The following is a 12324-nucleotide window of genomic DNA, read 5'->3' as shown; positions in this document are numbered from 1 at the left end:
GTAACCCCAATTCACAAAGGAGGATCAAAAGGCTGACACAAGTAATTATAGACCTGTGAGTTTAACTTCTGTTCCAGGAAAATTAATGGAAGCACTGGTTAAAGAAGCACTGCAGGATCATCTTGACAAGAATTCAGTTATAGCTCAGACACAGCATGGTTTTGTTAAGGGAAGGTCTTGCCTGACCAATTTGATTGGATACTATGATGTAGTCACAAAAGAACTGGATGCAGAGAATAATTTTGATATTATATACTTGGATCTTAGAAAGGCTTTTGATACTGTTGCACATGGAAGACTGCTGCACAAATTGGAGCAGTGTGGCATTGGAGGCAAATTGCTGCTATGGATAAAGGGGTGGTTGAGGGGGAGAAGACAAAGAGTGGTAATCAATGGACACTGCTCATCGTGGACTAATGTTATTAGTGGAGTCCCTCAGGGTTCAGTGTTGGGTCCATTGTTGTTTTCTATATTTATAAATAATATTGATGATGGTATATCAAGCTTAATGTCCAAGTTTGCAGACGATACAAAGGTTGGCAGGGTTGTTAAGAACACTACTGACGTTATGCTGCTGCAACAGGATCTGGAAAGGTTGAGCAGATGGGCTGACAGGTGGCAAATGAAGTGTAACATTGAGAAATGTAAAGTACTACATTAACATTTAGCATTAGTAGAGGCATTTGATGCAAGAAAGCAAGCTTATGCAGCATCAGTCAGAAAAAAACCAAAAAAAAAACCAAATAAATAAAAAATAACCACTTCCACTTCACCCCTCTGTTCATTCAAAATACCTGTCCAGCTGAGCCTTAAACTTATTTAGGCTATCAACTTCCACGACAAGGGATGGAAGTCTATTCCAGCAACCAACCACCCGCTGGCTAAAGGCAAATTTACTCACGTCTATCCTACATCTGTCTTTCCTCAATTTGAATTTATGCCCTCTCAGGTTCAAGGTTTTATACACCTCTATCAGATCACCTTCCCGGTGCCTAGTCTCCAGACACTGTAATTTGCAAAACATAGCCTTTCTTCGTAAGAGCACCCCTTTGTTCCATTCACTAATCTTGTTGCCCTTCTCTGTACTCGTTCCAGCACTCTACATCCTTCTTGAAATGAGGCCTCCAGACCTGTATACAGTACTCTAGGTGCGGTCTGACCATTGCCTTATACAAGGGAATAATCACCTCCTTATCCCTGCTAGAAAATTTCCTATATATCATCGACAATACACCATGAGCTACAGAACATAACCAGTAGATCTGCTGACGAGGCCAGTAGGGGCCAGACGTGTTCAAAGCCGCTAAGTGGATTTTTCTTATTTATTGATTTGAAATTATTGTTTTTCTAAAACTTTTGATTTAAATTTAGTAGTATAGCATTATCTTGTGATTTTCTGATTAATTTGGTGTATTTATTCTTTACTCGGCCTTGCAATTGCATAAAAGCATCGGTAAGGGTATCCACGTGTTGCAAGTCGCAACTCCGTTGAACGATTAATTTTTTAGCTGCTTATTGAATATTTTGTACATCAAATTATTTTTTGTAAGTAACTTATAAACCTCGTAAGGATCGTTAGTTTATTCTGAATTGAGACAGCGAGATTTGAAAGTTAATTAATACTTAAGTGTCCATAGCTTTACTGTTCGTAATTTCCCGCCCTTGTCTTTGTCATACGATCGTTATATATCAAACCTAGGTAGCGTTAGTATAGTATAGGTTATAATATTTTCAGTGTTCGGTAAAATCTATTAAACTTGTTGAACTTCGTTGGCATTTAAATTGTACTTTTAACTAAATACATATACCGACTTAGATTACAAACGTAACATAATTAATTAATACATAACTGATACGGAAGTTATATAAAGGGAACACGGAGATAATTAATACTTGACACTAAAAAATATATATTCCATTATAACTGTGTTGGGAGATACGTTAGGGTTATAAACTGAAATTGAAATTTTATTTAAATTAAAAGAAATCATGACTCAGACCAGAGCAGCAAAACAAAAGGCTCAAGCTAATGGAAGTGCTGTGGCTCAGAGGAGTACTGAGGGGGGCAGTTGCCTTCTGAATCACAGCCTTCTAAAATGCACGGCTTGCATGATGTTTGTGGAGCATTCAGGTACGGGACATGATATTGTCATGGGGGATGTCTTTGTGTGTGCGCGATGCAAGGAGTGTATCGAAATCAGGCAACAACTCAGCGTTCTTATGGGCCTATATGAGAGCTTGAAGGACAGGGGTGGATGCCCTCGAAGGAACTAAATTGAGGGGCCCATCAAGCTCTCAGCTGCCCACATCAACGCCAGAGCTTCCACTTGGTCATCGCGCAACACAGCGGCAACCCCCAAGGCAGAATGCGCTGGTCCCAAAGGAACTAGTAGTTGTTGGTGACTCTATTGTCAGGGAAACGGGGAACATGCTTTGTAAAAAGGATAGGTGGAACAGGACCAGGGTATGTCTGCCAGGGGAAAAGGTTGATGACATTGTAGAGCAGATATCATCTTTTAAGGGCACAAAAGGTGATATAGTTGTACACGTTGTCACTAATGATATCAAGAGTAGGAGACCGGCAGAATTGCTTAACAAGTACAGGTCACTGTTGAAAAAAAGCCGTGAAATAGGGTTGAATTTGAAAGTGTCTGCAATTCTGCCCAGACACAGTAGGAGGGAGTATATGATGAGAGCCTTGTCGATCAATTCGGCCCTGGAAAGATTGTGCAAGGCTGAAGGGGTAGAATTTTTTTCAGCCTGGACTGTACTTGTTAACAGGAGAGATTGCTTCTACAGGGATGGGATACACTTAAATAGAAAGGGTGCAAGAATATTTGCTGATGCTATCGAGGCAGTGTTAGGTGGGTCGGAAAACTGCTAGCTTGGGGGGAGACAAAGACGAATAGATTAACAGTAGCCACTGGCAGAGGTAAAAGAGATTCTTGCACTGCTTCTATTGGAATGAGCAGAAGCCTGAAAAACAAGATGCAGGATATTTCAGAGACTGCTGGGAGTCATTGCGGTACAAGTAAACACATGGGTTGTGTTAGGGTAGCTAAGAATAGAAATAGGTGCAGGTGTACTTGTGTGTACACCAATGCTAGGAGTTTAGTAAATAAATTTGATGAATTTGAGGTATTGCTCGAAACATCAAAGGCAGATATTGTTGGGATATCAGAGACGTGGTGTCACACAGAAATAAGGAATGCAGAACGGGAATTTGGGGAGTACAACGTCTACAGAAAGGATAGACTGGATAGGAAGGGAGGAGGGGTTATGCTACCAGTTAAGAAATACATAAAATCCAAGGAAGTGAAGCCAATGGACATCGCTGGCTTCACTTCCAGTGTAGTGGAAGTGAAGCCAGCGATGGACAGTGCTGTGTCGAGTCAGTTTGGTGTGACAAAAGCATTGGGAGATCAAAATTGAGAGTAGGAGTGTGCTATAGGCCTAATGACTCTGATGAGTATAATAAGAAACTGTACAGGGAAATAGAGTGGGCCAGTAAATCAGAGAGTGTTATAATGGGAGATTTTAATTTCCCAGATATTGACTGGAATTTGGGGGCTGGTCAATCACACACTAGCAAGGCTTTTGTGGATTTATTGGATGATTGTTTTCTAGATCAGCATGTTCAGGAGGCAACTAGAGGGGGGAATACTCTTGATTTGATTATCAGCAGTGATTCTTCATGCATTAAGAATCTGCAGATAGGTGGCAGTGATCACAGGGTTGACTGAAGTGGGATTTACTCAAAGAGGTTACTACCATTAGGGGTAAAGGGAAGGGTTATTGCTTTCGTAAAGGCGACTACGATGGACTGAGACTAGTATTTAAATTCCATACAGTGGGACCAACTGATGATGTCACCAACAGTAAATTCAAAATGGGAAGCATTCAAAGAACTGATCTTGGAAGCTACTAGTCTTTACATACCAACCAAGAAATATTGTTCAAGGTTTAGGCCTAAATGGATGTCAGATGAACTGATGAGGCATATTGGCAGAGAAGAAACATGCATGGGATACATACAAATTAACACATGACACAGAAGCCTATGATAGATACAAGTTGATCTGTAACCAAGTTACAAAGGAGGTTAGGCAGGCGAAGGCAGATTACGAGAAATCTTTGACAAGGGATGCAAAGAAAAACAGCAAAGAGTTCTTTAGTTATGTAAACTCTAGAAGGAAGGGGATGAATCAGATTGGACCACTTGATATCGATGGGTCAACAGTTGATGATCCTGCTCAGGTAGCTAACAAACTAAATCAATATTTTGCATCGACATTCACACATGAGGAATTATTTAGCGAAGGGAAAGCCAGAGGTGTATTCAACTCTAGCAGTAAGCTAGAGAATCTTGTAATAACTGAGAGTAAAGTGGAGGAGAAATTGTTGAAGATAAACACAAGAAAGGCACCCTGGGTGGATGGGATCTATCCAGTTATATTAAAGGAGGCAGCAAAGGAAGTAAGCAAACCCTTAGCCATAATTATGGAGCTTCCTTGGACTCAGGGGAGGTACCCACAGACTGGAGATGTGCAAATGTGACCCCAATTCACAAAGGAGGATCAAAGGCTGACACAAGTAATTATAGACCTGTGAGCTTAACTTTTCCAGGAAAATTAATGGAGGCACTAGTTAAAGAAGCACGGCAGGATCATTTAGACAAGACTTCAGTTATAGCTCGGACACAACATGGTGTTGTTAAGGGGAAGTGTTGCCTGACCAATTTGATTGGATACTATGATGCAGTCACAAAGGAACTGGATGCAGGGAATAACTTTGATATTATATACTTGGATCTTAGAAAGGCTTTTGATACTGTTGCACTTGGAAGACTGCTGCACAAATTGGAACAGTGTGGCATTGGAGGCAAATTGCTGCTGTGGATAAAGGGGTGGCTGAGGGGGAGAAGACAGAGAGTGGTAATCAATGGACACTGCTCGTTGTGGACTAATGTTATTAGTGGAGTCCCTCAGGGCTCAGTGTTGGGTCCATTATTGTTTTCTGTATTCATAAATGATATTGATGATGGTATATCAAGCGTAATGTCAAAGTTTGCAGACGATACAAAGGTAGGCAGGATTGTCAAGGACACTACTGACACTATGCTGCTGCAACAGGTTCTGGAAAGGTTGAGCAGATGGGCTGAGAGGTGGCAAATGAAGTTTAACATTGACAAATGTAAAGTACTACACATGGGAAACAGCAACCCCAGAGCAACATATCAACTCTGTGGTACTATACTGACAGTGGTAGAGAATGAAAGGGACCTGGGGGTGGTTGTGCAGGCAGATATGAAGTTATCTGAGCAGTGCAGACGGGCGGCAAGAGTAGCTCATGGTGTATTGTCAATGATATATAGGAATTTTTCTAGCAGGGATAAGGAGGTGATTATTCCCTTGTATAAGGCAATGGTCAGGCCAGACCTAGAGTACTGTATACAGGTCTGGAGGCCTCATTTCAAGAAGGATGTAGAGCTGCTGGAATGAGTACAGCGAAGGGCAACAAGATTAGTGAATGGAACAAAGGGGTGCTGTTACGAAGAAAGGCTTAAGTTTTGCAAATTACAGTGTCTGGAGACTAGGCACCAGCGAGGTGATCTGATAGAGGTGTATAAAGCCTTGAATGGTTTGAGCATGCTCAATGCTGATGGGATTCTTCCTCTCGTTCAGAATAATCACCTGAGAGGGCATAAATTCAAATTGAGGAAAGACAGATGTAGGATAGAAGTGCAGAAATTTGCCTTTATATTTTTTTGGCTGATGCTGCATAAGTTTGCTTTCTTGCATCAAATGCCTCTACTAATGCTAATGCTACTCTTGCAGCCCGTCTGCATTGCTCAGAAAACTTCATATCTGCCTGCACAACCACCCCCAGGTCCCTTTCATTCTCTACCACTGTCAGTGTAGTACCACAGAGTTGATACGTTGCTCTGGGGTTGCTGTTTCCATTATATATGTAGTACTTTACATTTGCCATCTCTCAGTCCATCTGCTCAACCTTTCCAGATCCTGTTGCAGTAGCATAGTGTCAGTAGTGTCCCTGACAACCCTGCCAACCTTCGTATCGTCTGCAAACTTGGACATTAAGCTTGATATACCATCATCAATATCATTTATAAATGCAGAAAACAATAATGGACCCAATGCTGAACCCTGAGGGACTACACTAGTAACATTAGTCCATGATGAGCAGTGTCCATTGATTACCACTCTCTGTCTTCTCCCCCTCAACCACCCCTTTATCCATAGCAGCAATTTGCCTCCAATGCCACACTGCTCCAATTTGTGCAGCAGTCTCCCATGTGCAACAGTATCAAAAGCCTTTTTAAGATCCACGTATATAATATCAAAGTTATTCCCTGCATCCAGTTCTTTTGTGACTGCATCATAGTATCCAATCAAATTGGTCAGGCAAGACTTCCCCTTAACAAAACAATGCTGTGTCTGAGCTATAACTGAAGTCTTGTCTAGATGATCCTGCAGTGCTTCTTTAACCAGTACCTCCAGTAATTTTCCAGGAACAGAAGTTAAACTAACAGGTCTATAATTACTTGTGTCGCCCTTCCTTCCTCCTTTGTGAATTGGGGTCACATTTGCACAACTCCAGTCCATGGGTACTTCCCCTGAGTCCAAGGAAGCTCTCATAATTATGGCTTAGGATTTGTTTACTTCCTTTGCTGCTTCCTTGAATATAACTGGATAGATCCCATCCACCCCATGTGCCTTTCTGGTATTTATCTTCAACAATTTCTCCTCCAATTTACTCTCAGTTATTACAAGATTCTCTAGCTTACTGCCAGAGTTGAATACACCTCTGGCATTCCCCTCGCTGAATAACTCCTCATGTGCGAATGTCGATGCAAAATATTAATTTAGTTTGTTAGCTACCTGAGCAGGATCATCAACAGTTGACCCATCGATATCAAGGGGACCAATCTGATTCATCCCCTTCCTTCTAGAGTTTATATAAGTAAAGAACTCTTTGCTGTTTTTCTTTGCATCCCTTGCCAAAGATTTCTCGTAGTCTGCCTTCGCCTGCCTAACCTCCTTTGTAACTTGGTTACAGATCAACTTGTATTTTTCATAGGCTTCTGTGTCACGTGTTAATTTGTATGTATCCCATGCATATTTCTTCTCTGCCATATGTCTCATTAGTTTGTCTGACATCCACTTAGGCCTAAACTTTGAACAATATTTTTTAGTTGGTATGTAAAGCCTAGTAGCTTCCAAGATAAGTTCTTTGAATGCTTCCCATTTTGAATTTGCTGTTGGTAACATCATCAGTTGGTCCCACTGTATAGAATTTAAATACTGTCTCAATCCATCGTAGTCGCCTTTACGAAAGCAGTAACCCTTCCCTTTACCCCTAATGGTAGTTACCTCTTTGAGTAAATCGCACTTCAGCACACTGTGATCACTGCCACATAGTGGTTCATTTACCTGCAGATTCTTATTGCATGAAGAATCACTACTGATAATCAATTCAAGAGTATTACTCCCTCTAGTTGCCTCCTGAACATGCTGATGTAGAAAACAGTCATCCAATAAATCCACAAAAGCCTTGCTAGTGTGTCAGTGACCAGCCCCCAAATTCCAGTCAATCTAGGAAATTAAAATCCCCCATTGTAAGACTCTCTGATTTACTGGCCCACTCTATTTCCCCGTACAGTTTCTTATTATACTCATCAGAGTCATTAGGCGTATAGCACACTCCTACTCTCAATTTTGATCTCCCAATGCTTATGTCACACCAAATTGACTCGACACTGCACTGTCCAGCAATGTCGACTGGCTTCACTTCCTTGGATTTTATGTATTTCTTAACTAATAGCATAACCCCTCCTCCCTTCCTATCCTGTCTATCCTTTCTGTAGACATTGTACTCCCCAAATTCCAGTTCTGCATTCCTTATTTCTGTGTGACACCACGTCTCTGAAATCCCCACAATATCTGCCTTTGATGTTTTGAGCAATACCTCAAATTCATCAAATTTATTTACTAAACTCCTAGCATTGGTGTACACGCAAGTATACATGCACCTGTTCTTTTTCTTAGCTACCCTAACACAACCTATGTGTTTATTTGTACCCCAATGATTCCTAGCAGTCTCTGAAATATTCTGCATCTTATTTTCCAGGCTGTGGCTCATTCCAATAGAAGCAGTGCAAGAATCTCTTTCACCTCTGCCAGTGGCTACTGTTAATCTATTCGTCTTTGTCTCCCCCCCAATCTAGCAGTTTTCCGACCCACCTAACACTGCCTCGATAGTATCAGAAACATTCTTGCACTCTTTCTATTTAAGTGTATCCCATCCCTGTAGAAGCAGTCTCTCCTGTTAACAAGTACAGACCAGGCTGAAAAAAATTCTACCCCTTGAGCCTTGCACAATCCTTCCAGGGCCGAATTGATCGACAGGGCTCTCATCATATACTCCCTCCTATCGTGTCTGGGCAGAATTGCTGACACTTTCAAATTCAACCCTAATTCACGGCTTTTTTTCAACAGTGACCTGTACTTGTTAAGTAATTCCGCCGGTCTCCTACCCTTAATATCATTAGTGCCAACTTGTACAACTATATCACCTTTTGTGCCCTTAAAAGATGATATCCGCTCTACAACGTCATCAACCTTTGCCCCTGGCAGACATACCCTTGTCCTGTTCCACCTATCCTTTTTACAAAGCATGTTTCCCGTTTCCCTGACAATATAGTCACCAACAACTACTAGTTCCTTTGGGAGCAGTGTATTTTGCCTTAGGGGCTGCCGCTGTGTTGCGCGATGACCAAGTGCAAGCTCTGGCTTTGGTGTGGGCAGATGAGAGCTTGATGGGTCCCTCACTTTTAATCCTTGGAGGGCATCCACCCTGTCCTTCAAGCTCTCATATAGGCCCATAACAATGCTGAGTTGTCGCCTGATTTCCTTACACTCATTGCATCGTGCACACACAAAGACATCCACCCCTGGCAGTATCACGTCCCGTACCTGACTGCTCCACAAACATCAAGCAAGTAGTGCATTTTAATAGGCTGTGATTCAGAGGGCAACTGCCCCCCTCAGTTCTCCCCTGAGCCACAGCACTCCCATTAGCTTGAGCCTTTTGCTTTGCTGTTCTGGTCAGAGTCATGATTTCGATTTAATTTCAATAAAATTTCAATTTCAGTACAAAATTAAAACCCTAAACTTATATCTCAACACAGTTATAACCCTATATTTATGTTTGAGTATCGAGTGTTATCTACCAAATCCCTTTATATAACTTCCGTGTCAAGTTAAGTATTAATTATTTATTTTTTACTAATTATTTATGTTACGTAACCCAAGTCATTATACGTATAGTTAAAAGTACAATTTAATTGACAATGAAGTTCAACAAGATTAATGATCCGATTAATTGACAATATTATGTACTATACTATACTATATTAAGCTTATGCTATCTATTTCGAGATATTTTGTATCGCGTTACAATGGCGGCAATTACAAACGGTAAACACGTGGATTTGATACCCTTTCCGATACTAAGTAATACCTACAAAATCTCTATCTAAGTTACTTTAATCTAAGTATCGTAAATAAGAATATAAAACTACTCTAGAAAATAAGTTAATATGCCAATTTAAGCTAATAAACCAGAAAATAAATCAGAAAAAACTTCTCTGTTCCAGGAGCAGCAAAAATGTACGTCCTCAGAGGATACTCTCGTTCTCCCTCGTACATATGGGAAACAGCAACCCCAGAGCAGCGTATCAACTCTGTAGTACTACACTGACAGTGGTAGAGAATGAAAAGGACCTGGGGGTAATTGTGCAGGTGGATATGACGTCCTCTGAGCAGTGCAGATGGGCTGCAAGAGTAGCTCATGGTGTCTTATCAATGATATACAGGAATTTTTCTAGCAGGGATAAGGAGGTGATTATTCTCTTGTATAAGGCAATGGTCAGGCCGCACCTTGAGTACTGTATACAGGTCTGGAGGCCTCATTTCAAGAAGCATATAGAGCTGCTGGAATGAGTACAGAGAAGGGCAACAAGGTTAGTGAACGGAACGAAGGGTTGCTCTTATGAAGAAAGGCTTAAGTTTTGAAAATTACAGTGTCTGGAGACTAGGCACCGGCGAGGTGATCTGATAGAGGTGTATAAAGCCTTGAATGGCTTGAGCATGCTCAATGCTGATGGGATACTGCCTCTTGCTCAGAATAATCACCTGAGAGGACATAAATTCAAATTGAGGAAAGATAGATGTAGAATAGATGTGTGGAAATTTGCCTTTAGCCAGCTGGTAGTTGGTTTGTGGAACAGACTTTCATACCCTTGTTGTGGAAGTTGATAGCCTAAATAAATTTAAGGCTGAGCTGGACTGGTATTTGGAATGAACAGAGTGGTGAAATGGGAGTACTTTTTTTTTTTTTGGCTGATGCTGCATAAGCTTGCTTTCTTGCATTGTATGCCTCTTCTAATGCTAATATGCAAGTATACAAGCAACTGTTCTTGCTCTTAGTTACCCTAACACAACCCATGTATTTGCTTCTTCCATGATGATTCCCAGCACCTCTTGAAATCCCCATCAACTTGCTCTCTAGGCTGCTGCTCATTACAATAGAAGCAGTTCAAGAATCACCACTTTCGCCTCTGCCTGCAGCTTCTGTTAATCTTTTACTTTGTGAATCTTCCCAAGCTAGCAGTTTTCCGACCCACCTAAAACTGCCTCGATAGCATCAGCAAATATTCTTTCACCTTTTATATTTAAGTGTATCCCATCCCTGTAGAAGCAGTCTCTCCTGTTCACAAGCACAGACCCCACTGAAAAAAATTCTATCCCGTGAGCCTTTCACAATCTATCCAGTGCTGAATTGATTGACAAGGCTCTCATCATATACACCCTCCTATTGTGTCTGAGCAGAATTGCACACACTTTCAAAGTTAACCCTAAACTCGTAACTTTTTTTGCAGCATTGACCTGTACTCTTTAAATAACTCTGCACATCTCTTACTATTAAGGTCATTAGTACCAACGTGTACAACAATATCACCTGTTATGCTTTTAAAAGATGATATCTGCCCTACAAAATCATAAACTTTTGCCACTGGCAGACATACCCTGGTCCTCCTCCACCTATCAACTTGTCAAACTGTGATTATGAAATTATCCTTAGTAAGCTCTGATTATGAAATTATTAAACTGAACAAAATATAATAAAATAGTAATGGATGATCTCATTATTCAATTTTAACTTATAGCATTTGGGGATCTACCTGAACTGCTAGAACATATCAGAAGTAATTATGTCTATTGGAAAGAACAAGAAATTCTCAGAGGTCAAGAAGAACAGATATTGCAAGTGAAGAGCTGAACCATTAGGTATTTGGCATTATTTCTACTGTAGCTTATATTAAAGACAAGCAGTTGTTTGTAATGCTCACGACACATTTTTACATGTTATTTCCATATTGTGTGCTGTAACTGTTTTAAAGCATGGGCTCTATTGATAGAGAGGTACTTTCAAGGAGTGTCAGAGCTTTCTTACATTAAATGACATTTTAAAGAAGTGCAAAACATGGCTACAGACAGCAAACATATTGTTTTGTTACTTATCTTATAAAATATGTACCAAAAGGGTTACATCTCTTTTTCTCAGTTCTGTACTATATGTGCAGAGAAGTTGTAATTTATTGTATATTTGAAAATATCATTGTTCCTTGTTAACAAAAAAAAAATATATATAGTAGGAATGAAAGTTTTTTTTATGGAATGTTTGTTATAATTAAATAGATAATTTTAATGTTTGTATTTTTTATTTTGTAACGTGTGCCATGAAATTCTAAAGTGTTTCCTATGCCATTTATATATATTGTAATAGCTAAATAATCTTCCTTATATGACAGGTTTTCTTATAAGACAAGTTTTAATAATTATTAAAACTTATAATAACAATTGTTATTAAACCTTCACCCTTCTCTCTTTTTCTGAAGATTTCTGTTGTTGAAAATATACATGTATACAGTGTAAATTTATATTTCCACTTATTAATTTTTATAATTGTGAATAATGATCTAGAGATGTGCCATTTTTTAAGTAAATAAGTAAACTAAATTAGCATAACTTTAGCCATAATAATTTGATAACATTAAAAAATTGTATTTTTCATGTAATATAAAAATTGCATAATTCACAAAGTGCTAATTTTCACAAATAGGAATTTACCATGTCACAACAGTTAGATATCATTGACCCTACATCAAATAGACTGAAAACAAAAGATTCATTATGATATGCCAAAGATGCAGTTTATAATATATTTGAGCATGCTCAG

The 12324-nt window shown here is 39.8% G+C and overlaps 1 protein-coding gene across 2 annotated transcripts in view; it reads left to right on the top strand.

Annotated features, from left to right (window-relative positions):
- Positions 1 to 11499, top strand: part of LOC150089304 (high affinity cAMP-specific and IBMX-insensitive 3',5'-cyclic phosphodiesterase 8B-like) — a 764745-nt gene extending 753246 nt beyond the window's left edge. For both annotated transcript variants that reach the window (XM_090388973.1, XM_090388965.1), the window contains exon 20: positions 11252 to 11499. In XM_090388973.1, coding sequence (XP_090245099.1) covers positions 11252 to 11364 — 113 coding nt within the window. In that variant the 3' untranslated portion in view covers positions 11365 to 11499. The remainder of the gene's footprint in view (positions 1 to 11251) is intronic.
- The last annotated feature ends 825 nt before the right edge of the window (positions 11500 to 12324 follow it).

The sequence above is a fragment of the Mastigoproctus giganteus genome, chromosome 2 (assembly GCF_048544385.1).
Source record: "Mastigoproctus giganteus isolate SK-2022 chromosome 2, ASM4854438v1, whole genome shotgun sequence".
Lineage (NCBI taxonomy): Eukaryota > Metazoa > Arthropoda > Arachnida > Uropygi > Thelyphonidae > Mastigoproctus > Mastigoproctus giganteus.
The sequence above is the reverse complement of the archived record's forward strand: the minus strand, read 5'-3'. Positions and strand labels throughout refer to the sequence as shown.